The sequence below is a fragment of the Sardina pilchardus genome, chromosome 8 (genome assembly GCF_963854185.1).
Source record: "Sardina pilchardus chromosome 8, fSarPil1.1, whole genome shotgun sequence".
Lineage (NCBI taxonomy): Eukaryota > Metazoa > Chordata > Actinopteri > Clupeiformes > Clupeidae > Sardina > Sardina pilchardus.
The window spans coordinates 14,499,662-14,524,823 of NC_085001.1; the positions used below are offsets into that span (position 1 = coordinate 14,499,662).

The 25,162-nt window shown below is 41.9% G+C and overlaps 5 protein-coding genes across 9 annotated transcripts in view; 2 read left to right on the forward strand and 3 right to left on the reverse strand.

The window, feature by feature from the left end:
* The first annotated feature begins 1,377 nt into the window (after positions 1 to 1,377).
* On the forward strand, positions 1,378 to 5,752 carry rpl6 (ribosomal protein L6). Its single transcript, XM_062542867.1, has 6 exons — positions 1,378 to 1,545; positions 1,649 to 1,747; positions 2,654 to 2,797; positions 4,621 to 4,669; positions 4,885 to 5,069; positions 5,564 to 5,752. The coding sequence occupies exons 1-6, from the start codon at positions 1,396 to 1,398 to the stop codon at positions 5,714 to 5,716; spliced, it is 780 nt and encodes a 259-aa protein (XP_062398851.1). The 5' UTR covers positions 1,378 to 1,395; the 3' UTR covers positions 5,717 to 5,752.
* Positions 5,753 to 6,963: 1,211 nt separating this feature from the next.
* Positions 6,964 to 9,374, reverse strand: dynll1 (dynein, light chain, LC8-type 1). Its single transcript, XM_062542868.1, has 3 exons — positions 9,219 to 9,374; positions 7,776 to 7,914; positions 6,964 to 7,404 (listed from the first exon to the last, which is right to left on the reverse strand). The coding sequence occupies exons 2-3, from the start codon at positions 7,905 to 7,907 to the stop codon at positions 7,267 to 7,269; spliced, it is 270 nt and encodes an 89-aa protein (XP_062398852.1). The 5' UTR covers positions 7,908 to 7,914; positions 9,219 to 9,374; the 3' UTR covers positions 6,964 to 7,266.
* Positions 9,375 to 10,422: 1,048 nt separating this feature from the next.
* Positions 10,423 to 16,266, reverse strand: polb (polymerase (DNA directed), beta). The gene is made up of 14 exons (XM_062542869.1): positions 16,075 to 16,266; positions 15,277 to 15,334; positions 15,030 to 15,096; positions 14,854 to 14,928; positions 14,663 to 14,721; positions 14,448 to 14,497; positions 14,276 to 14,327; positions 13,969 to 14,023; positions 13,680 to 13,752; positions 13,247 to 13,317; positions 12,845 to 12,931; positions 12,658 to 12,731; positions 12,330 to 12,469; positions 10,423 to 11,563 (listed from the first exon to the last, which is right to left on the reverse strand). The coding sequence occupies exons 1-14, from the start codon at positions 16,133 to 16,135 to the stop codon at positions 11,469 to 11,471; spliced, it is 1,017 nt and encodes a 338-aa protein (XP_062398853.1). The 5' UTR covers positions 16,136 to 16,266; the 3' UTR covers positions 10,423 to 11,468.
* Positions 16,267 to 16,441: 175 nt separating this feature from the next.
* On the reverse strand, positions 16,442 to 22,056 carry enkd1 (enkurin domain containing 1). Its single transcript, XM_062542870.1, has 8 exons — positions 21,983 to 22,056; positions 21,443 to 21,534; positions 21,017 to 21,244; positions 20,038 to 20,210; positions 19,405 to 19,560; positions 19,058 to 19,194; positions 18,257 to 18,393; positions 16,442 to 17,629 (listed from the first exon to the last, which is right to left on the reverse strand). The coding sequence occupies exons 2-8, from the start codon at positions 21,525 to 21,527 to the stop codon at positions 17,469 to 17,471; spliced, it is 1,077 nt and encodes a 358-aa protein (XP_062398854.1). The 5' UTR covers positions 21,528 to 21,534; positions 21,983 to 22,056; the 3' UTR covers positions 16,442 to 17,468.
* A 2,140-nt stretch (positions 22,057 to 24,196) lies between these two features.
* Positions 24,197 to 25,162, forward strand: part of vdac3 (voltage-dependent anion channel 3) — a 14,259-nt gene continuing 13,293 nt past the window's right edge. For 2 of the 5 annotated variants that reach the window (XM_062542897.1, XM_062542898.1), the window contains exon 1: positions 25,052 to 25,143. Coding sequence is in view for 1 of the 5 variants with exons in the window: in XM_062542896.1 (XP_062398880.1) it covers positions 24,212 to 24,329 (118 nt within the window). In the remaining 4 variants the exon portion in view is untranslated. Of the gene's footprint in view, positions 24,330 to 25,051; positions 25,144 to 25,162 lie in introns of those variants that run through there. The other 3 variants (XM_062542896.1, XM_062542899.1, XM_062542900.1) reach the window with 3 other exon arrangements.

Genomic DNA, 25,162 nt, shown 5'->3' on the forward strand with positions numbered 1-25,162 from the left:
ACCTGAAAGGTTGGTAGATGGGCTAGCTTTTGAAAACAGTAACACGGTAATTTAATTCTTATAATAATTTACTATTATTGTGACTTATCATCCTGATCAGTTACAGTATATATCAGAGTAGAACATGTACATAGTAGAATAGTATATGTGAGGATTACTATCTTTCTAGTGTTAAGGTGTTTGGAGTGTAATTGTAAACAATACCCTCTCTAAATTGACATTAATGACAGGAATAAACTAAATCAAAATGGTGTCATTTTATTGCTATACGTGTCAATACAATGGTATTAAGCTGAATGATGGGGATAAATTAATAAATTATTATCATTATTATTATTTATGTATTTATTTATATTTTTTACTGTCTTACATTTATTTACATTGCAATGTTTACTCCGAAACACTAGGTGGGAAACGACTTCGTGTAAGTTGCATGGCCATAGTTCACGGTAACTGAAGAGGAAGAGCCTATCTTACGTCACGAGTATATATTCTCCACATCCCCGGATGTCGGTCTTTTTTTCTATCTAAAGGTAATCATGGCTTCCACATCGCTTTTGCGGATATGTAATCTATGATCATCCATGATGTAGAAGCTATATATTGTTAAACTATACTCATGCTGTTGTGTTATCATACTTTTAACATTCTATGATGTATAGATTTGTTATGAGTATTTGTTATTTGCGCCGATAAGTGCCTCTTCTGTTAGAGTCAAAATATAGGCCTGAAACCATAGTCGGGTACTGCAGTATTCCGGGTCGGATAGCACGTTTTGCTAGTAATTATACATGTCAAATATCCCTTTAAATAAGAACGGGTTGTGGAAAGTAATTATTTGGTCTGTTTATGTCCATAAATGTTAGTGTAATCGTTATTGAAATGCAAAGTTGAGCTAACTGAAGTTCAGGGAATCAGCCTAACGTTTAACCTATGCTACAGTGCTAACGCGGTATCGTCACGTTGTGTTCCAACAGTAGTGCGGACACTAGCATAAGTCACCGTTTAAGGAATTACAGCTTGATTAAATGCATTTATGGTACAATTAAATATGTCATTGGTTAATGGGTAGTTATGTGTTTACATTACAGTGAACTGAATCTTGCTAGCGCTGCTAATGTTGGCTAAATGCTTAGAACCGTCACGTGTGAATATGAAGGAAATTTTATTTTGGGTCATTGTTTGTGTTGATAGCCTGATTTGGAAATGTTTTCTACCAGAACTCCAAAATGACACAATATACTCTGAACCATCTAATCAACATAAGTTGCAGACCAGGTTATTAGATGTTTTTGGGTGACCGTGGGAAGAGTGAGTTTGTATAGTGTAGTGGACATGTGCATCGAATTGTATCTGCTGAAATACTCACCTCCTTTCTTGCTGTCTTGCCGTCAGATGGCCGAGGGAGACAAGAAGAAGGTGGCCAAGAGGAAGCACGGCAGCCGTAACCCCGTCCTAGTGCGGGGCATCGGTCGCTACTCCCGCTCTGCCATGTCTGCCCGCCGGGCCATGTACAAGAGGAAGACCAAGGCACCTGTGACCAAGGTAGGCATGGCCAGCAGGCCTTATGTGGCATGGAAAGTTTCATAGAGGTGCCCCAGGTTCAAGATGAGAAATAAACTGACCTTTCTGTGTGTGTTTCTTTCAGATTGAGAAGAAGCTGAAGGCTAAGGCTCCTACCAAGGCCACCAAGCCAGTCGGTGGAGACAAGAATGGAGGCACCCGTGTGGTCAAGCTGCGCAAGATGGTGAGTGGGTCTCGTCCAGTCTGAGCTGTACACAGGTGGCTATAGATGAGGCAAGGTATTCGGAGAGAAATGTGATGGCAGTTATGTACCCCAGTCAGAAAACTGCAAGGTTATCGACAGTACATTGTGTACTATCAGGACCGCAATGTGAACATGGTACCATCTTAGTTCTTTCTGTAAGCACACCAAATTTGAAGCTGAAGTAGTTACATCAGATTAAGTCAGATTTGTTTAGTGAATTAACTCGAGTCATGCTTCTTGACCCTTTAGTCATGTTTGTTGTGTAAAGTTGTATAGAAGTCTTGCAGGATGGGATCTCGGGGTGAATCAGGAGTTCTCATCTTTTCCTTAGTCATATCGGACAATTGTTGCATCTGCATGGTGATGAGTTATGTGGACTGGTTGAAGATTTTGGATGGGATTTCCTGAGAATTGCATGCACATACATTCACTTAGTCTTAGTTCTCCAGGTCAAAGTGTTCTAACAACATTGTGTTGCTATTTCATTAGCTGTTCAACTCCCTCTGAAACAAGATTACCCAAATCAATATCAAGAACATGTGGTGGGCAGCCTAGAAGTCGGATACATGGAAAAATGGGTTTAGGGGTGTGTTAAAAACAAAGCAGAGCGAGGACTTCTGTCATTTCAAGGAGTGCTGAAACTGTGTCCACTCAAATGACCGTAGTTGAGGCACTCTTGGCTGTGATGTTCCATCCCACCCTACTTACCAGTAGTCCTGCATGGATGTCATTCCGTTCCATAGTTTTGTCAGTCCTGGTGGACTTGGTAGTCGATGTTTCTAATAACTTTATGATGGCCCTACAGAGGACGTGACTAGATCTATCCCTAATTTAAGATTGTAAGTAATCCTGCTGGTTTTTTTCCCCTTGTTTCCCCTGCTGTAGCCCCGTTACTACCCCACAGAGGATGTTTCCCGCAAACTGAGGAGCCACGGCATCAAGCCCTTCAGCAAGCACACCCGCAAGCTGCGTAGTGCCATCACTCCTGGCACTGTGCTCATCCTGCTCACAGGACGCCACCGTGGAAAGGTGAGGGACACACACACACACACACACACACACACACACACACACACACACACACACTAGAGCATCTGTACATGTTTGTGGGCTTGATTTTTTTTTTTTTTTTTTTTTTGGTTGATATGCGATACATATCTAATATGATCCTGGTTGGGATTGAAGTAATCAATTGGTTCTTTGTCTACAATTATGCAATTGTCAAAGCTATTGCTTAATTGGTTTAAGGAAATGTTGTAATGGTGGCATGCTGCAGTAAACCATGTTCTCTTATTGGCTTTGAAGCATGATGCTGCTGTGACTAGGGACGTACCAGGTTTTAAATTTTTTTTTTTTTTTTTTAAATGGGACGGTTCCACTCCCTGTGGCTTCTAAGGCCATAGAAAGGACATGGCCATAGAGCACAGCTGAATTGGAAGAGAGTATTGTTTCTACACCACTGCTCTCATGGACCTTCTGTTAGCGATCTAGCAGTACACCTCGAGGATGCCTTAAGATGTTTGCTAATCAGAGTGGAGCCAATTATGCATGCAACATTTGATCATTATTTTTTTCCCAGTAAACAACTGGGCACTGCATTCTTAATGAAAGCATTTTAGGGATTGTTATGAAATGGTGGCGTGTGGGGAGGCTTTCATGTTCCATCTTCTTAAATGGACTAATTTCTGATTTACTTGCAACTTTATGCCTGTGAACTGAACATCTTTGACATGAATTGTGAACAAAAGGCATTGAGAACTTGCCTTGGTCTTTTGGAAATGCCAAACGGCTAATCTGTTTAAGAAAAGCAACAGATTAATCGTCTATGAACATAATTGCTAATTGCAGCCCTGGTTATGGTTCTATTGCTGTCATTGTGATTAATTCCATCTGCAATGTGCCAGTTGTGATGTTCTCAGAGAGCCCAGTGTTGTGCATCTGCAATATTTCCATCTGTGATGGTATTTGTATCTAGCAGCTTTGTACCAAATGACATAACACATCTTTGCTCATATAGATTGGTGCTATTGATTGCGCAAACATTTCACATAGGACATAGACAGTGATGGGCTGTGAAGTTGTAGCGTACACTGTACATATGAACAAGATATTCATGTGTATCCAAACTGTCCGATTTTCTCGCTTGCAATGTGTGCAACTGCATGCGCTCCACCAAATTAAATCGTATTAAATCATCCCTCTAGTGGATATTGTGCGCCAGCCTGCCAATCTGCATATCCATGGGCTGCCCTCATGGGTTGTCCAGTCAGCTTGAAGTGACTGTTGGCCACACAAACACAAGACCATCCCTCTACACGCATCAGTGTGTCTCTTCAAAGCACAAGGCATACAGACACGCACACAAACTGCGCAGAGCCCACACACGGCTTCATCGTGCCCACACAGTGAAGTAGGGCCGCTGAGGCCAGTCACTCACCCACGCTTGGTTACACGCGCGCATGCACACACAGACTCGTACATACACACATCACACACACTCGTTCTCCCGGCAAACACTGGCACTTGCTGCATGCTGGCAGATCCAGCAGCCAAAGGTGTGAACATGCATAGACACCCACCCCCAGCTCCACGCTGCCCTAAATTACTGCTGGCTACACATCCACACACCCCCACACTCTTGTGGAAAAGGGCCAGCTCACAGTGAAGGCAAGACTCTGCCATGGCAGAAAACACTGAACTGAAACATGCTCGAAAAACTGGAATGAATTATTGCATCTTAAATATGCCTCATGGTCATGCCTTGTGCCAAAGAAAATGTTTTTGTTGGTTGTCTAATTCCTGAATTTCTTCTTCGATTTCCATATTTTCATTGTGCTCTCCTTGTCTTGCAGCGTGTGGTCTTCCTTAAGCAGCTGGGTAGTGGTCTCCTGCTTGTCACTGGTGAGTTCTCCAGCATTCCCCAGCCTGCTGCTGAATAAATGACTCTAGGGCTGCTTAGTGGTATATGGTTGAGATTATTACCACAAGTATGAGTAGCGCACTGAAGCAGAGAACCTTATCTATAATGGCACCATGGTTAAAACTCATTGGAGCACATGTACATTACACGCGTGTGTGTTGATGCAAGCAAAGTGCTAATGTGTCTTCTTTTGCAGGCCCCCTGGCCATCAACAGAGTGCCACTGCGCAGAGCTCACCAAAAGTTTGTCATCGCCACCGCCTCCAAGGTGGACATCTCCGGCATGAACATCCCCAAGACCCTGACGGACACCTACTTCAAGAAGAAGAGGCTGAGGAAGCCCAAGCACCAGGAGGGCGAGATTTTCGACACTGAGAAAGAGGTAAAATAACGCATCTGCCATGGTTGTAAACCTAGATTTCTGAATTGTTTCAAAGTCAATTATGTTTTGCCTGGCATTTAACTGGCGCTTTCATCACTGATGTCCACCCCCTCCAACTTTTGATTGCTCAAGGTCTAATCAGCTTTTGTGGCGAAGGTGGACACCTTGACTCTAGTACAGCCATTAAATCTTATTGCCGTTAATAAGGCTTTGCTGGTGGTAAATGCTATGTAAGAGGTCTGTTCTGTATAAAAGTACTTATGCTCTCAGGCCCTTTGGCCCTTGTTGTGTTTTGAATTGCCATTGCATGAGATGTTAAAGCTTCAGTAGTAGAATTACTAGCGGTCTATTAGGAGCATAGGCTCCTGGAATCTAGTGGTTTGTCAACATGATGCCACTGGAAATCCTTTCGCAGTTTCACTAATGATGGTTGATTTAGATGGCCATTCACTCGTGCTGACCGGTCCCCCCCCATCTTTTCTTCCCCTCTGTAGAAGTACTCTGTGACAGAACAGCGTAAAGAGGACCAGAAGGCTGTCGACTCCCAGTTGCTCCCTCTCATCAGGAAAGTGCCACACATGAAGGACTACCTGCGCTCGCAGTTCTTCTTGTCCAATGGTGTCTACCCACATAAACTGGTCTTCTAAGTGAACTCCAATAAACGCTGTCCTTTTCCAACGAAACCACCACTGTTTGTGTTTTATTAAAAAAAAATTATCATTATTGCCCCATTTATGTTGCTGTTTGGATTGCATAATTGATTTGACATGGTCATTTGTCTCTGGAATGATACTAAGTCTTGCTTAGGATCTAAAATTTGAATTTCTAATATTTCTATGGCATGAGCAAGGCTCTATAAGATTTGCAGGTATCCCAGAATTCAATTCCTATCCTGGAAATTCCTCAATTTCAGGTATTAAAGCAACACTACAGTCAATGTAGAGTATGTTTCATGAATTGACGAAAGTATGATGTACTGCAACATCGATGCAAGTCAAATTTGTAGCTTGTCGCCTTTCATTGGACAACATACACTACCCGATCTAGTAAAGTGACATATTTTTCTCTTAATATAAAGTTAACATTTAACTGAGGGCACACAACCCTTCTTGACAGCGACACATCCAACACTTAAATCTGTGATTATAGCCGATAGAGGACTGCTAAAGTGAATGCAGAAGTGCTGTTTACTCTTCAGTTAATGAACCACTGAAATGATTTTGGAAACATTTTATGGTATGAAACTTTCAGTGTTGCTTTAAATAACTGGTAAGATAAGCACAGCATGTCCATAGGATGTTAGCAATTTTAATCAAATGCTAGTATTAGAAGGCACCTTTAGTAGATGTCTTGATCACCTGAATATAGAAAAGAGTTCTGCATCGTGGATCAAGTTCCAATACATATTTGCATTAAGCCTTAACTAGCTGACATTACCAGTTAATCGGGTGAGCTGTCTGACTCATTACTCCTTGGGTGCAGTAGAAAGCATTCATTAACAGTTCACTTAATTATTGCAAACCAGTAGTAGGAGATATGCAGGCTTGTCCACCAATCCCTAGTACATAGTTAATGCTAATGTAGAGGTGTGGCTTGATGCATACTTGAATTCTTAACACAAGTCATCTTTTGGATCTTTTAACAAGCAGCTGTAAAATCAGCTGACTATCATTTCAGGTAACATTGCATCTTAACATTAGCAATGAGTAGTTGTCTGCCATCTTGTACTACACTAACATGTTTTATATATGAAGATGTCAAGTTATAGCAACAATGCATGTTCCCATTAACTTCTGAGTGGCCTTGGACAGTAGCTTTTATCTGCAGCAAGTGCTCAACAGGACCTTCAGCAAAACCTAGACAGATTCCAGTACATCAATCAACACAAAACTGCTTGCCATTTCAACGGGATAGCCAGACCATTCCGCTTTAATTTAAAAAAAAGGAAAGAAGAAAAAATAAACCAAGTGACATTAAAACATTTTCAACTGTGTAGAAAACAAAAATAAATACAAGTGTTTCATTCTCTGTTTGCCATTCTTAATTCAAATAGCTATTTTTTTTTTTCTCAAAACAACAAAAACAACATAAGAAGCAGCCCAGAAACAGTCGGTCCCCAGGTCAGGAATGAGGAGCCTCTCTGCAAAGTCAGTCTGTATTTAATGGTCAGTAGGTGGTAGTGGGTGAGGCTGATGTTTCAGCCCGACTTGAAGAGGAGAATGGCCACCTGCCCCAGGTAGAAGTAGATGAAATGCTTGGTCTCATGGGTCACGTAGCTGCCGAAGTTTCTTCCCACAATGCAATGCCAGGTGGGGTTGTACTTCTTGTCAAACTCCTGGTATGGGCACAGGGAGGAGGAGGAAGATTAATAACCGGGGTACTTTATATGGATTACACTGAATGGCATGAATTACTTCATGCCCTGCAACTTCGTACTCAGGGAAGGCCAGGCCAACCAATAACAAAACATTGCTGTACTTCACTCAGAGTCTGGCTGCTAGTTACATTTCTGTTTTTATACAGAACTTAAAGACTTGATCATTCTCATTCAATGATCATTCTCATAGTAGGCTCAGGAAAATGGTGAATTCTCTGGACTGCTCAAATAAAGATCTGATGTCCCATCACCCCACTCATGCAATGAGATGCAATGAAACTTGACGCCCATCACAGTGGCTTAAATAGACAGTGTTGAGTGGCGGATACCTTTTTGATGTAGGCAGCAATGTCTTTCTCGATGTTGTATTTCTCCAGGGCCTGGGTGGCGCACTCCACGGCGTCCTGCTGCATATCCTCGGACATGTCCGCATTTTTGATCACGGCCTTTCTGTCAGACATGGTGGCTCTGCAAGGTACACACAAATATCTAAGTTAGAACTGAAGGTACGGCGTATGCTATTATGTAAACCACCAGATGTCCAATGAGAAAGTTCAACGGATAGCACTATAGGTGCGGATGTAGGTACGGGGGCATCTCCTAACGTCGGTCACAGCTTTGCCACATCAACCACGCTCCCATTTCATCAAACCAGAAGCGCGGCCACCATCTTTCACGCTAGAGCAGTCTTACCAGGACTGATCTCGTGCAGCGTCTCTCTGGCTTAGCTAGCAGTCCAAGCGGCGGTTTTCGTGCAAACACCCGTTACATAATGGCTGCATATGGTATACGAGAGTGCCATTATTTCATCTTTGTTGCATAACTATTTCAATCGCCGCGCGTCGAAACCCGATCCAAGCTATTTGCATGGTTTCTATGGATACATCCAATTGCATATTCAGATCCATTTCATTGCAATTACCGTTTCTGGTTTGTGCAACAAACCCAGAAACAATCAGCTTACGTTAGGTACTTAACGTGGTTCTGATATATTCACAGCTGGACCCCGTATACAATCCACAATGTTACATGACAACGTTAGTGCTTTCCATGTAATTATCGATATCCAACTATCAATACAGATAACGCCATTGATGGACAGCCAAGTTCCCAATGACTAAAACAGTTAAAGTAGCCCTGAAGTTAACAGCAAAATGTAAAGCAACGTTAATCCAGCGTTGGTTTAACACACAACCGCAAACTCAAGTCACTTAACGTTAACATTAGTGTTAATTTCACTTGTTCATGGATAGACTCGTAAAAATCTGTAACGTTAAATTGCGAACTAATGCATGCTTAACATTAACTTAACGAAATGTTAAAACCAAGTTATATTGCTTTCTAGGTAACTTTAGCACACTGTTAGCAGTAAGTGTTAATTAATGTTAATGTTATCGGACCAGGCAGGCTAACAAGCAAACTTGGGAATGCACTTATCTTATGTTGCCATGCTAACGTTAACGTTACTTAGCTACCGTTAAAATGACCATGCAACAGTTAACTTCTGTCAAATAATTGTACCTCTTATATTTGACTTAACTAGACAATTTGATCATCTAAACGGCACATTACCAGTCTGATTGGCTAACGTTAGCTATCCTAACTTGCTCACGACGATAATGAATGGAATAACGTTAGAGGTTAACATGACAACGAACCCCCCAACGCGAGCTGAACGCTATTATTTCGTAAATGTGTATCAAAATACGCCGTTCATAGACCGTCGCCGTCAACTAGAACAATATTTCGAATATAATTTTAAGTTTGCATACCTTAATTTTCAGCGTTGACTATACACAGAGAGAACGCGTCCAAGAGTGCAACGACACAACTCCCGCTAGAAGGTTGACCAAAAATAAGGTGGGTGTGTAACTGACGCAGGATCTGAGAGTTCTTGATTCTGATTGGGCGCCACAATCGCATTGTCTGATACCATTGGCTCACTCTTCAAGGTTTTCTCCGGTATTTCTTGCTGCATTTTATTTCAAACCATCATGCTTTGCGCGTTGGACGCTTTGTTGGTTCTCATGGCAACCATCACCTAGAACTGACTAGAACGATGGTTGTAGATTGATTCCAAGCAAGGCCTGGCCGCGTTCTATTTACAAAGTAACTTTGGTATGTAGCCAAAGTGGAATCTTGCATCCTCGGAGGCAACATGAACCGAAGAACTGCTTTATTTCACATTTAATCTAAAATAGGTTATTCTATAGACTATGCAGGTCGTCTTTAAGACTAGCTGCTACATAAAATACTCTTGGAACTAGGAGCATTTGAAGCAGCTGCGACTTGTAGGATGGTGTTGGCATCGCAGTTTATTTTAGATGTCAGAGTATGTAGATAGTGTGAGGCATTTGCAACATTATGTAGCAACTATCAGAAATACTAAATCGTGTTCAGGGTATCTGCATTTTGTGCACATAAGCAAGTTGGATGGTCTCCATACGAGCTCTATTTTAAGGAAGGCAACTAGAATATCGCTGCGGTTTCTTTCTCCCTCTCTTTTTTCGCATACAGAAATGATTGTCTGGGATTTCTTCTAAGGACTCAAATCCCTAGCCTGACTCGAAAGTGGGGTTGTCAAATCCCCCCCACGACCAGAACCGAGTTGGGCAACTATAACCAATAATGACCGAGCAATTCTGGGCAAGTTATTCCCTTTTCTGCACAAATAGTTGCCTGACACACTTCCGCACTGTTCTATTTGGCTATACATTTTAAAGACGCTTATCTTATCAGACCCAAACGGTATTGAATTAATTTCCAATGTAGGTAGTTCGACAAAGATTTGAGAATCCATAATATTTTCCTATTTACCACACTGAACTTAACAATTCCTTCCTTGAATAAAGGAAATATTAAAGTTCTTGCATTATCTAAAATATCCTATCTAACTAACTAGCACTTTAGGGTTTTATAATTGATGGATATACAATCAATTAAGTAGGCATGACTTTTGAAACAAGTCTATACATAAACAATTTTCATCTTCTTTTTATTTCTCACAAACACCCCAGACAGTCATACTTTAAATAAACTGTTTCCTTAAAACAAGCAAACCATGCACTCTACTCTTTCTATTTCTACTGTAACAAATCTTATAGGTAAAGGTATCACATCATTCTTCCTTTTTTTTTTTAAGCCCTTCAATATTTTCACATTTTGTTCTGAAGGCAGGTCCACTGATCCTGTTATCTTCATATAACATCCATCACTGTTCTGACTGTAGCACTTAAAAATAATTAAAAACAATAATGATTAAAAAAAAAAAAAAAGCGAAACCACTTTCCCATCATAACAAATGAAATGTTCTCTTTTTTTACATCATACTTTAGTTCAGCTTTGTAGTCAGGCCACATGTGACCAAGTGATGTTGCTGGGCAGGTTTTATGCTGACTAAATGTTTCAGTGTAGACGCAATGAAGGAAAAGTTCTAAAGAAGTCCCAGTCCGTGTTTCCCTATTTGCTGGCTTACTCATTCCTCTCAGTCTCATAAGGGTCTAGAACTCTTGGTGTGTGTGGGCTCAGGAGGGACACTGGAGACTTTGAGACGCTCGTTCAATCCTCCATCTCTGCCTCTGGTAAATGGATGAAAAAGTGACTGCATGGTTGACATGTTTTCCAAGTGTGGGTGTGGGGCTCCATGTTGTTGAGTCTTAAAGGTTTCCCATAAAACATCCAGGACTCTTAGATAATCGTAAGCAATGAAGACGACCACACACAGAATACTCCTGTGTACTGTACATTGCTGTAACATCCCTGGATTCTGACAAATACCAATCCATACCCTAAATCCCACTCAGCCTACTCAACTACTTAGCATACACATGTTATTTGGTCACTCATACAGTCAGTCAGTCATACACAGACACACACCACACATCATCAATATAGGAAATACAACTTAAATAAACGTACGAATAGGGTAAAAACTGGTTCAAAGACTCATTTTGACAGCTCTTTTATCTCCCCCCGTCTCTTTTCATGTTATCCATCCATCCATCCATCTTTCTGTTGTGTACTTATTGGCTGCGGTCCTTGGGTTCTCTGTATTTCCACTGGATGTATTCAAAGATGTCCTGCTCACTGTCCACCAGCAGGGGCTCCCCAGCCATACCTAAAACAACAGTATACTGTTACCATGGAAACAACACTGCTACGTGAAGGTGGTACTGTTACTGTGGAAACAACAGCATCATGAAACAAGGGGCTACCACTGGACAGCAGCGCTGAATGTATTATACAGAGAAGTGCTGTCTGGGTCTGGGATCTGTACTGGTGTGGAGCCAGCACTGGAGAGACTGTGGAGCTGTGCTACTAACAATTTATTTTCAAAACCTCATAGATACTCTACTGAAGTCAAATTCCTTGTATATGTAAATATACTTGGCCAATAAAACTGATTCTGATTCCGTTAACTGACCACTGATGAAACGCTTCTTTCTTCCAAACTGTATCTGGCAGCATAACGCATATTCGTTTTGATTATTCTGAGGACCACACTATCACTGTCACCACCCTAAACATGTGCTGGTTCTATCTGAGCAGGGCATCCTTTTTTTCCTGTGCAAGCAATGAGCATCACAACTACACAGACAAAAGTCACAGATGGGGGTCATAGACTGTGCGGTGGTGAAATATTTTCCCACAACTATGCATGACGTATCTAAAGTTATTTTCAATTTTACCCCTGATGAGTTTATTGACTTCTCAATGATGTGCATTATGTTCTGCATACACTGGCATATTCACTCAATAACAGAATCATGTCATATGATGGGTGCTGCTCAAACAGTAATGCTATAGAGAAAACAGAAAGAGGTCAGAACGCAGAGGAGCTGATGTGGACTACAACAGCATCTGTGTTGGGCCGGCAGACTCACCAGTGACCCCTAGTGGGCGGATGGTGTACTCGTTGAGGGTGAAGCCCTTCTCCAGCGCGTGGGTCCTCATGTTCTTGTTGAAGACGTCACTGCCGGTGAAATAGAGCACACCACAGAAATACTGATCCTTAGGAATGAGCCTGGAGAGAAGGGAACGGAGGGCAAATTAGTCATCAATACACTCAATACATGTCCCTTCATCGATCATGCCTCAAAATAAATTGAATCTGCATGCTTGATTTGGACTTTCATATTATGATCTCGCATCATCACAGAGGAATTGTACCAAAACATACACATAAGCTATTATTCACAAGACAAACGTTACCTGATGTCAATGCGTCTGTGGGCATTCTCCTCTGTTGCATCTGGATCATCATCCATCTGCAGCTGACACACGCCCTACAGCCATATTCAGCACAAGTCTGATCAACACCATGTACTCACATACACTATGATGTTATTTCAGCAAGTTATCTAATGATTGATAATGAACGTTTGTGTTTTTGTCTAACCATATATTTGGTATCTCCTTTGGACAGAGTGTCAGTGATAAAGCCAATGGACTCCAAATGTTCAACCACTGCATGCAGCAACTTCGGCTGGAGAGAAAACACACACACACACACACACACAGACAGACACACACACACGTAAAGTAATTAACCATCGATATAATGAATAGTTGGTAATCACAGATTTATGCTGGTCATGTTCCCAGATTGGCAATATATGCACACAATCCAGAATTAGAAAACAAATAATAACAAGAAAGGTAATTCTAATAATAAACACACAGGTTATATATAGTCCTATGCGGATATTTTAAGAAAGGTCACTCGGGAAAAGTTAAATAGACAGATGAAAGACAGGCCGTGTGCAAGTTAAAATGACGAACTCTACAGAAGGTAACCGACCTGTTTCTCTGTCTGGGAGGTGTAGTCTGGGTGGGTCAGTAGGATATCAATATCACCACTCGACTCTGCACCTGGTGTCAGAACACAGAACCAAAAACCAGACACGAGTCATCACCACAGAGCTCTCATTTCATCTGAGACAAACTGACCCATGCATTCAGGGAATAATAACCTGCTGGACATGCCTACAGTACAGTATGAGGGGGGCCTGGGAAGCATCTGGCTCACACATACTGCACACCTCAGAACATTCACAACAAACCTGACAATATAGAGCTCTAAATGCAAGTCAGTAATGATTAAATAGTTGTTACAAAGTTACTAATTATGTATGTATAACTATCCACACCCAAGTGATAACAGGGATGGCATGGACTGCTTGTTTGCTCTTTATTATCCATCTGTTAACATCGTTTAAGGTCTGGTATCTCACCTCTCCTGTAGCTTCCGCAGATGGTGCCAATGTACTCTGGGCCCACCACATCCAGCTCCTTAAGAATAAGGGACTGAACAGCAATGCAACACCATATGAATGTCATGACAATATGTCCAGCCTTTCTGATATACTGTATTTGAAATATATGTCATGTAATAATGTAGACTAATACTCACACACTGATTTAATACTAGAGAGACGTTAACTATCTTATGGTTTGCTGTGTAAAAGTAGTCTTTGCCATACTGCCTTAAACAAAAGTATACAATAAAGGGTAACACCTCACCTCCATCTTCATCATCTCCGAACGAGGAATACGCCTCTCAAATTCCTCAAAGTACCTGTTGTAGAGAGGGATACATCATTAAAGGCGTATTTCAGCGATTTTTCACATTGATCTGTTTCTTGAAGTCACCGATAACTGTCAGCATGGGAAAAAGTCCCCTAAAAAAAACAATTGGTTCTACCTAGCTCAAGTTGCTGCCGCCAATGGCTCAAACTATCCTAACACACACACACACACACACACATTTTGTAAACGTCCCAACACACTGCGTTCAGACATGAAGTGTGTGCACTCTGGGTTAACTCACTTCAGGCCAATCTGTTGGTGGTGATTCAACTTGTGTTCAATGTTCTTCAGATCTAAAGGCAAGACAAATAACTAATTAAATGTGATAGAGACGACATGAGCAGAAACAATCATTAGCTGTTCTGTCAAGGAATAATAAAATAAAGGGTCACAATTGAGGTACACAAACAAACCTTCCAAGGTCTTCACCCCCTCGTCGAAGAACTTTCTTGCAGCAGCCGGCCTAATGACAGGAAACACATGTTACATGAGGACAAACAGAACAAAAGAAGACTGTTAGATATTACGAGGATAAACACCACACAACCTGACCAGCAATAACTTAAGATAATCAACACAGCATTATGCAGATGCAGTTAAGTAGTGATTAGTTAAATGACTATCATACCCAATGCCTGTGACTCTCGTGAGGAAATTGATTGAAGAACTAGTGTCATCATTGCGGATCTGTGAAACAGAGCTTTTAGTCAGCATTGTATTTCTAAAATGCCCTTTACAGACATCCTGCTGAAACATGTGACCAGATGAAGACAGAAGACAATCATATTTTCTTTGTCCTTGTAACATGTGGCTACTTACTTTTTCTATCTTACGTAGCTTCCCTGTTGTCAGAAACTCGTCAATCTTCTCTGCAATTTTGGCTCCAACTCCGTCCTTTAACAAGGTAAGAAACATTAGCCTAAAGATTCACAAAAGTTACATGTGTAAACAGTAAATCCATAACAGTAAACAATCCAACATAACTGTCCTCTTACCAGTTTTTTTGCTTCATTTCCATTTTTGATTTTTTGAGGGTACTTGCCAATTACAGCTGCAGCTTTCCTGCAGAATAAAAGGCCCATGTCATGTATCATGTAGGAGTCAGTCAAACACTACGCAAGTGCATTTACGTCCTTTACTGCAGATAAACGTAATGAACAGGAAACACAAGCAAAACAAGCCACCTCTAAAGCACTTTAGTCGTAACTTACACACACATAAGAATTATGGCATATATTTTACCTGTATGCATTGTATTTATGGATTGCCCTATTCACATTTTTTTCATAATTGGCCAACTCTGAAAAACAAGAGAGAAAGAGAGAGAGGGAGAGAGAGAGAGAGAGAGAGAGAGAGAGAGAGAGAGAGAGAGAGAGAGAGAGAGAGAGAGAGAGAGAGATTATGGTTATTGAATGTAGTTTATATACTGCTATGGACAAAAGCTTCTGGCAAATACTATAACATAACCATGTATAATGGATGTGTCTGGTAAAACAAAAACACCAAGCATCAACAATATTTCTGGCTTATTCTGTGACACTAGTAGACACATGTGGGTCTTGCTTTAACGGGTTGTTTACGACAACAACACATCTTTATGGCAGGGCAGTATTAACCAATGGGAAGTCCAGCAGTGTCCATTTAAACGGATAGCTGCTTACAACCAATGTCAGCAAGTAATATCGTTGACATTTGCTATTTATAGAACAGTACGAGAACAATCTGTAAGATTTGTAAGACCAAAACTGGGGATGAGCCATCTTGGACATTTGTTAGCTTTGTTACTGGCTGTCACTATGCATTGTTAGCTACCTACTTGGCTAACTTGAACGTTAGTTAGCTTGCCTTGTTCAGTATGTGAGATGTAACATTAAACTTGATTCAGTCCAAAATATTTCACGTAAAGTGCTATGCGAAGTATAGTAAGCAACAAAAAAAGACAGATCAATATCATATGCATCAATTAATTTCAGTGATTCAAGTGTGAACCAAAGGGCTAATATCTAAAAAGCTACAGTATCAATGCACGTTAGCGCTTACCGACGAGAAAGTCCGTGATTCCCTCATTCAGAGTTTCTTGTGGTGCTTTTCTTTTGCTCATATTTACAGTTACACTAAAAGTAATCCACTAGATCAGCGATGTACCTGATATGATTATTGTGAATATATATATTTGTACAAATATCTCTGGCCAGTTCGCAAGACCAGACGGACAATGAGCAAGCTTGCAGGCCGAGTGGAGGGGGTGGGGCATCTACATGGCGTCATTGTGATGGTGGTGACGTGTATTGGACAAAAAAATAATATATAACTTAATATTACACGTACACTACTCCAGCATTCAACCCAATGAACTTTGTTTAATTAATGCATAATGTAAATAAAGTTCTCACTGCTATACTTCATATTCTTTACATAACATAAAACATTTATTATTTTCAAATTCAGAGACTGCAACAAAGTTGTTCTGGCTTGAGGCTGCTATAATACAAAAAAATAAAACCATTGCATTGTGTTAGGGATAGATGTTCTTTGCTTAGCTCTACAGTAGGCACTCTAGTAGAAAACCATGCTCCTAGCTGGCACTGTAGCAATGTGTTATACAATAATCTCTTCACAAGCTTAAGATTGGGAATCACCTTTAGGTGATGTTCTTCAGGTAAATCAGTCCCTATATTTCAGCAATGCATCAATAAAACAGGTCAGTTTGGTCAGTTTTACTCAATGTGATAAGCAAGGATTTGCTCGATTTGTGGACACCAACACTACATTCACAAGGTCATTACACACTAATAATTAAAAAGTTATTACATCTCATCTCAGTCATTATTAATTACCTCGGATTCATTACCAGTTATTCATTACCTCAAGTGTGACGTGATCTGTAGAACTGTAGCACATATAAGAATGGTAACAGACAGAGCATTTAACCATTTCTGCGCTTCATGCAGGTGAAATGAGCAGATGAAAAGAATACATCTGTCTGCATTAGATCCCTGTGTCTGGCTCAAACTACAGTGTCACACACATGCATACACCTGAATGGACAATAATGAAACTGCAGTTGGACGGATCTCCATGTTGGCACTCCGCCTCGGATTATTGAAATGTGTTTGGTTGATTCAATGCTTCATCGATGTGTTCAGTCAGTTAACAATTTGCAACATGCAACAATAAAAAAAAATGAAATGAAATGGACTGGTTTACAGGACAGAAGCAGAGCCTATTTATGCACTAAACCACCCTGATAGGGAACTATCTCTGCTGGAAGCCAAACTTTAGCTCAGCACTAGAGGCTCAGCTTCTGTGCAGCAAATCCGGCCCTGTCAGATCCCTTCAGTGTCAAGCTGTCCCTCAGCCAAGCGGACTGGAGTTTCAACAGGCCCAGTGCGCGCTTTAACTCCAGCATTCCCTACAGCACAGACAGTCGGCCGTTAGGAGTCGATTTTGACGTAGACCTTGTCCCGAGAGAAGACCTTGATGGCTTCCTCGAGCTCCGAGAGCTGTCGGTCCAGCTTGGTGCGACGGGACCGTACACCCAGGCCGTCGGCTTTCACCGGGAGAGACAGCAACACATTCACCAGCGTCTTGTGAGCTGCAGACAAAACAACAGAGAAAAAGACAGACACAGGATGCGTCTCAGTCATTGGCTGCAGTGATCTCTGTGTCCTTTTCATGTGCATTTTCAGTTTACATTGTAGCGTACTAGAGGTGTAGTGGGGAAACAATAATCTTGGAAATAACTAAGGAATAATTTTGAGAGAAAACAGAGAAAAAGATAGAGTACGATGGAGAGTGTGTTGCTGGTTGCTCTCTGGCATGTGTGACTGTGTTCACATGCACTTCAGCATCCTGGTTATGATTGGGATTTTGAAATATCCCAGTTTTGTGTTTGTGCATGTAAACATCATATCCCGATTTTAAAACCCCGGATAAGCCTTATCCTGGTTTTCAAATATTTGGTTGTGCGAGCTTGAGTACTCTGAAAGGAACCAGGATACTGTTCCATGTCCATCCCAGACAGCTGATGGTTACATAATAGAACTTTATTGTTTGTAAATGGGATACTAGTATTTATCATGTATACAGGGATTTTAATAACCAGGTTTCTCTGTTCTCATCTAAACACCTGAAAATGGAACCAGCACTTCTACTGAAGTGAATGTAAATGCAGTCTTTGTGCATGTGTGTGCGTGCATGTGTATGAATGCAAGTCTCATACTCTCTTGAAGTGACTGAAGAGTCTCCTGTCGGTCCCTCTCCGGCATCTGTGTGTGTCCGGCTGGAATGGAGGGATCAGGAGTGTTTTTCTTCCTCTCCTCCTCATCCTTCTTCCACTGTTCTTTCCTCTCCAACAGGCTGGAGAGAGAGAGACAGAGAGAATGTGTGTGAGAGAGAGTGAGAGGCTTTGACTCTTCTGCCCCCAACTATCGACAACACACAACACTTTCAAACGGCTAGACACTGTCCATTAACTTGTAATGAGAAGAGAAAGTAAAAGGGAAGACAAGAAAAGTGGTGCACTTAGATACATCCACACTGAACAAAAGTTTAAAAACATTAGTTTTCCATTATTTGAAGTAAACCCATAGAGTTCTTCCATGCAAAAAAGGTTTATTTCTCTCAAATGTTATTGAGAAATTTGGTGAAATCCATATTGGTGATCCCTTCATTCAGCTTCGAACATTCAGCTCACAGGCAACAGCTCTATCTGACATTCTTGAAGTCAGGTCCCCCAAATGTGTGTGCTAATTCAGGGACCTTTGTGTGATAATCATGCTTTTCAATCAGCATCTTTTGATATGTAGTACAGTTTTCTGTACTACTGAAGGACTAACTTGGAAGTATTGTTAGTGTAATGCATAAACAAATAAATATGTATGCCACTATATGGTTACATACATTGCACAGGAAAGAAAAGTGTTGGTGTATGTAGTGGGACTGTGTGCTTGGGATACACTTGTGGTGGTGTTCTTGTGGAGTCCACTGTGAGCTGTGTGTCTCATGGGGGTGAATGACTCACTACTGTGGCACTCTGCCCTTCTCTGCGCTGATAGGGGACTTGAGGTTCGTGAGGGACTGTGATCGCCTGAGAGCCGTCTTCCCCGCTGATCGTGCATTATGGCTCACAAAGTCTACCTTGCGCCCTCTGATCTGCAACTGCAATGATACAGGACACTCTCAGACAAAACAAACAAACAAACAAACAAGCTGTGCAGTGAGTGTGTCTGTGTGTCTGTGTCTGTGTCTGTGTCTCTGTCTGTGTCTGTGTCTGTGTCTGTGTCTGTGTCTGTGTCTGTGTCTGTGTCTCTGTGATGTGATGAGTATGTATGGTATGAGTATGGACAACTAGCACTCGCTAGTACCCACCTCTGTGCTGGAGAGGGATGGGGCGGAGGGAGAGGAGGGCACCGCAGCAGAGGACGAGCATGTGCGGGGACGGGACTGCGTCCGACCTCCTGGCCCACTGGCAGAGTGAGCTCTCAGGAAGTTCTGACACTCTGGCTTCTTGGGTGGACTGGTCTCCTACACACAGAAAGGGCGGAGGAGGGGTATGGAAAGAGAGGAAAGAAAGGAAGAAAGAAAGAAAGGAAGAAAGAGGTATCATTGAAGACACTGAATTACACAGATATTTTCCATCAGATCAGATGCCAGAACCTGATTACCTGATAAACTCTATATCTCCTGACTGTGCTTCCTGTGTGGGTTTCGTGTGCCCACTTATCACAGCACTTAGGTCAACTGTTGTTTTTTTAAAAAAAAACGTGCTATACACGTAAATCGACATTGACATTTGACACTGATTGGTAAACTGATTGATTGATTGATTGATTAATAAACTGCAGGGCTCAACTTTAATGGTTGGCCAGTTTCCCTTGGTTAACAAATTGTCAAAGTCATTTGGTTGACTTTGGCAACCAAAACCTCATGTCTGGTTGCCAAGCTGGCATCCACTTTTAAAAGTTAACCTTGAGCTCTAAACTGTATAACAGTTTCCCTCACCTGGAGCTGGGTCATGACTCTGGCCTGAACGTCCCGGTATTTGGGGGCGGTCCAGAGAGCCTTGACAGGGACGGGACGCGAGTGCTCCTTCTGCGCCTCCTGCTCGCGACACTTCTTCTGGATCTCTCGGAGCCGCCGCACATTCTCCTTGCCAAAGTCGCGCGCTGCCGACTCTTACACAGGGAGTGAGCAATGAGAAAAAATGGAGGGCAGAGGAGATTAGTATACAGACTCAGACAGTAAAGGAGGGCAGTTCCCTTTGTAAAGACGCAAAGTATTTGATTCTAGTGAAAGGTTGTTGATATTCAAGTTCAACAGAAAATCATGTTTAGCTGAAGTAATGTGATAAGCTGGAAAAAAAATTGGTTTGGGCTTTGTTTCTCATTTACAGAGCCAGGTGTAAGCAAGAAAACAGGAGGGTTTTTTGGTACACACCAGCTTCACAGCTACAGTAGGAGGGTTAGAAGAATGTCACTGAACTAAGAGTAAATGAGGAAATAAAGATTCAAAGTATTTACTACAACTCATTTGTTATTTGTCTAACTTTGTCAAATCAGACACTGCATATATTTGTACAGTAAAATACAGGAGTTCTACTCTTGTGTGGACTGTCTATGAAACAGTGGAAACTCTGGCATCTCAGTGGCAAGGTAATTAATGCCACAGAGATCAGACGGGTATAATCCCAAGCTGATCAAACGTAGCCAGTGTCAATGGAAGGTAATCCTCAGACCTGGACACATCGTCATAAACGCTCAATCCTCTGGCATACATTTACAACACAACACAATTGAACTTGCGGTGAAGAACTGTATCTTTTACAAGGTTTTACAGCCTATCCCGGCCTCACATCTGTAAAGACAGGGGTGTCATTTAGAGAAGATGAACGTGTGCTATTTTACTGCATTCAAAATAAATGTAAAGTGAGAAGGAGAGCATACAGTTAAGTTTAAAGGTTTCATGGCTGCATTTCCCTTACTGTGTTTCGGCTGTGAAGTCAGGGTGACACCCTCCAGTGTGAGGAGGGACCCAACAACCCCTCTTTGCCCCCGCTCCAGGATGTGCGTGGCGTTGGGGTTGATGCGGGGTGGTGGCCGTGTGGTTCGGGCACTGTAGGAACCTGGGTACAGTGTGTGGTCTGGGGCCAGTGGGCCTGACAGCAGGGCCGAAGTGCCAGGTATCGAGTTCCCTTCCAGGCGACCACGCGCTTTTAGAATCACCACACAGGGGACCAAAGAGATGTAAGAGCCACCATAGTATAGTATGGAAACATCATCAAGCATTTTTAAATGTTACTTTTCAGTGTAACTGAATTCAACATTTTACACATTTTCACCAATATTTAGCGTTAGATTGACAAACAATATTTGTTGAATTAACCATCCACCTTTCGACAAATTCTTACCTGAGGAAGGTCGCTTGTAGTACTGGGGGAAAAGTGTGGGGTCTGGAGGAATCGGTCCAGAGATCATAGAGGGACCTTCACACATGACAGAGCTACAAAACACATAGCGTTACTGGATGAGACTGTCTACCTACTGTACGACCCGACGAGTGGCGTTACCATAAACATCTTTAGCATAATCCTGACACAGTGACCAGCTGATCAAACACGTACCCTATAATCTTCTTGGTGTCTTGGAACCGTTTATATTGTTTACACTGCATGCATACATGTGGGTATGAGTTAAAACAGCGTTTTAAAATAACAAAATACTAACGTAAACTGCATTGAATGGAAGCATATGGAAGCTGTCTTTTGGGCTAAGGTACCAAACGTTAGCTATCGCTAATAACGTAAACGTTAACTACGGTACATCGATGATTTGCATTTAATATGATCTAGCTGTCTAGTCTAGTTTGACATGTAATCTGCGAATTACTTCGAACGTTTGATAGAGCATCCATATATCAAATTCAGTTCGCAATACACTAAAAAACTTACCTTTGTATAAGACTTAACTTCGATAAATTCAAACTGTTGCTGGTTAGCACGCACAATGATGACGCAAGCACAACACTCTCTGGACCAAAACATTTCACCATGGTAACAACTTAAAGAGGTAGACTTGGCGGCAGTCCTTCAGCAAGACTAGACCGCAGGTGGTTCAAGATAATCTTAAATTTCACTCCCCACAGTGTGATTTGCTACGGTAGGGTAGCCTTACCTGTAACGATACACGGATAATGTTTTTGAGCACTCAAGGACTTAAAATGAATATTAATTCAACCGTTACCGATACGATATCACAGTAGCCTATATAGCCTATGAATCGATGGAACATGCAGTGAAATAGTCCAATGTTTCATCTTGAAAGACAAGGCTTAAAAAAATGAAGTTCAAAGATCAAAGTGCAATTTCATAATGAACCAGAGAATCTCTAATAAGTCCAGGTTCTGACATAATGTGTTGAAATTGAAGCATCATCTCTCTGTCACAATGTGTGTGTGTGTGTGTGTGTGTGTGTGTTTTTAACACCGCTGTGTCACTGTCCAACATTGTTTTGAGAGTGTATTACTCCAAGGGTCTAGGCAGAGTCCAGTGCACAAAGGTAGCCAGAACACAAACGTGTGTGTTTGTGTGTGTCCTGGTTGAGAGTCTTTATGGCCTGGGAAGAAGCTGTCTCATCCTCTCAGTATTGAGAGACTGGAACTAGACCTAGCAGAGTAAACAGCCTATATGCTGGGGCGACTGGGGTCCATGATCTTCCTGGTCCCGGTCTAACACCGCTTGATGGATTGCAGGTCAGATAGCTCAGTGCGGGTGACACGCTCAGCTGAACGCACCGCTCTCTGGAGTGCTTATCTGTCCTGCTTAGAGCTGTTGCCAAATCAGGTAGAGATGTTTCTGTCAGGATGCTTGCAGAACTCTCAATGGTAGGTGGAAGTTTCTCAGACACCTACAGTACGTGAAACAGACACTGAGCCTTCTTAATCAGGGTGTTGATGTGAGGGGACCCCAACACAGGTCATGCGCAAAGCGCTGCTTACAGACAGGAGGTGAAGCAGCTGCCATTGGTGCAGTCAAAACCACCTGAAGCTTAACCCCAAAAAGACTGTGGAGATGACAGTGGACTGTAGGAGAAGATCCCCCCACCCCCAAAGCCATTCTGAACAACACAGTGTCCAATTTGGATTCTGTTGGGTCCCTAGGATCAACCATCTCACAAGACCTAAAAGGGTCTCCCCACATTGACACTATCCAGAAAAAGGCCCAGCAGAGGTTATTCTTCATAAGACAGCTGAGGAAGTTTAATCTGCCTAAGGAGCTGCTGACCACTTTCATTCAGTCTGTCATCTGCACCTCCATCACTGTCTGGTTTGGGTGAGCCACCAAATGGGACATGGCCAGACTGCAATGGACGATTAAGGCTGCAGAGAGGATGTCTGGAGCTGACCTCCCCTGACCTTTCCTCCGACCAATGAAGCATAGGCTAGGCCTTCATAGGCCTAATGTAATGGCAAAAATATGTATTGATTGTGGAATGTGAGTTTAAATGTTCATGGCCCTTATGGCCAGGGGGAAAAAGCTCTTCTCTCATGCCATAAATGGAATGGAGATAACTACTGAAATAGACTGTGATTGGGGTCATACTTCACTCAGTCCTTGTCCTGTATGGCCTTATAATGTGCTGTAACCCGGGTATATGCAGACCTGGTGCATTTACCATCATAGATATAAAACCTAAACGCACTGGCATTGTGCCGCTATAGTTCGCCTTACCGAATCACTCCATTCTACATTCATCCAGGGAGCATATGTTGCTGTTCCGGCCAGTGTTGATTCAAGATAGAACTATCTGAAACAGGTGGGCTAAGCTATGATTTGCCTCATTGTGATTAGGAATAGCCTAAATTTATAGCAAGATACATACCAGTATATAGTAGGTTACTATGCGTATAAATGCCCAAGCTATTCTGCTTTATTTGGCAAACATTAGAGAACAAAAGTTTTCATGTTTTTAGACAGCCTGCCTAAGGTTGGTGACAGCAGATAGGGTTAAAGCGGAGCTTTGGTGACAGTGCCTGAACAAATGTGTACACAATTGTGATGTCATAATGCAAAATAGAATATTTTGTATTTTGAGGTAACCATGCAGAGCCCAGAGAGACGGCTCTGGATGTAACCATTCACAATACCAACTGGGTGTCGAGAGGTCACAAGTCCTTGTCCATGGTGCTAAAGTTCATCGGCCCTGTCACAGATCCAAAGACTGCCATGAAGCACCTGCGCCCCAACAACAAAACACCACCACCCAGCCCGGCTAAAATGCCAACCTACCAGCATACAAGTAAGTGTAATAACTGGCTTTAAAACCTGCCCAGATTACAGGGGAGATATAGATAAGAGGTGTGACCCTTGGTCAGAAACAAAGGCCTAATAGGCTATCACTAAGAATAACTCATATTGCTCATATGGCTACCAATTTAAATCTCAGTGAAACCAGTGACTATACACTCTTAATTGGCTTGTCCATTATGAATAAGAATATTGATTATTATAGCATATTCAACCACTTAAAATAGTAATAATAATAATGTTCTACCATTAAATAATTAGGCTACAAAGGACAAAACCTACAAATACTTTGGAAAATATTTATTATGGGACAATGGGATTGCAATACCAGTATAATACCACAATAATAAGACTTCCTAAATTCTTGCTTAGGGTATCCTACGATCTGACATCAGGTATAGCCTATAACGGTTAGCCTATAGGTTTAAATTATGATATAGGCTACTTTGTGTAGAAAGCCAAAGCATTTTCATATACCCATCCTGTATGTATGGGCATAGATGGTGCCAACAATAGAACATCATAGAGTTGATATATTTTCAAATCAATGTCATAATTGTGCAACATCAATATATCGCGGTATATGATATTTAATGCAGAGTCGCTATCTTTAACTGTCCATGGTCGCTTCTCAATGTCAATTACACAATCACGTCAACTCCCGGCGCGGAGTGAAAGAAAAGGGAGAGGATTGCGCATGCTCAGTGCGTTGCCCCCTCGTTCTCCTTCACACTGCCCTATTGCGCGACACAGGATAGTCTGAAGCGCTGCACAGTACAGTTCACCGCCGCCGCAGGAGAATAACGGTAGGAACATACATAGTAA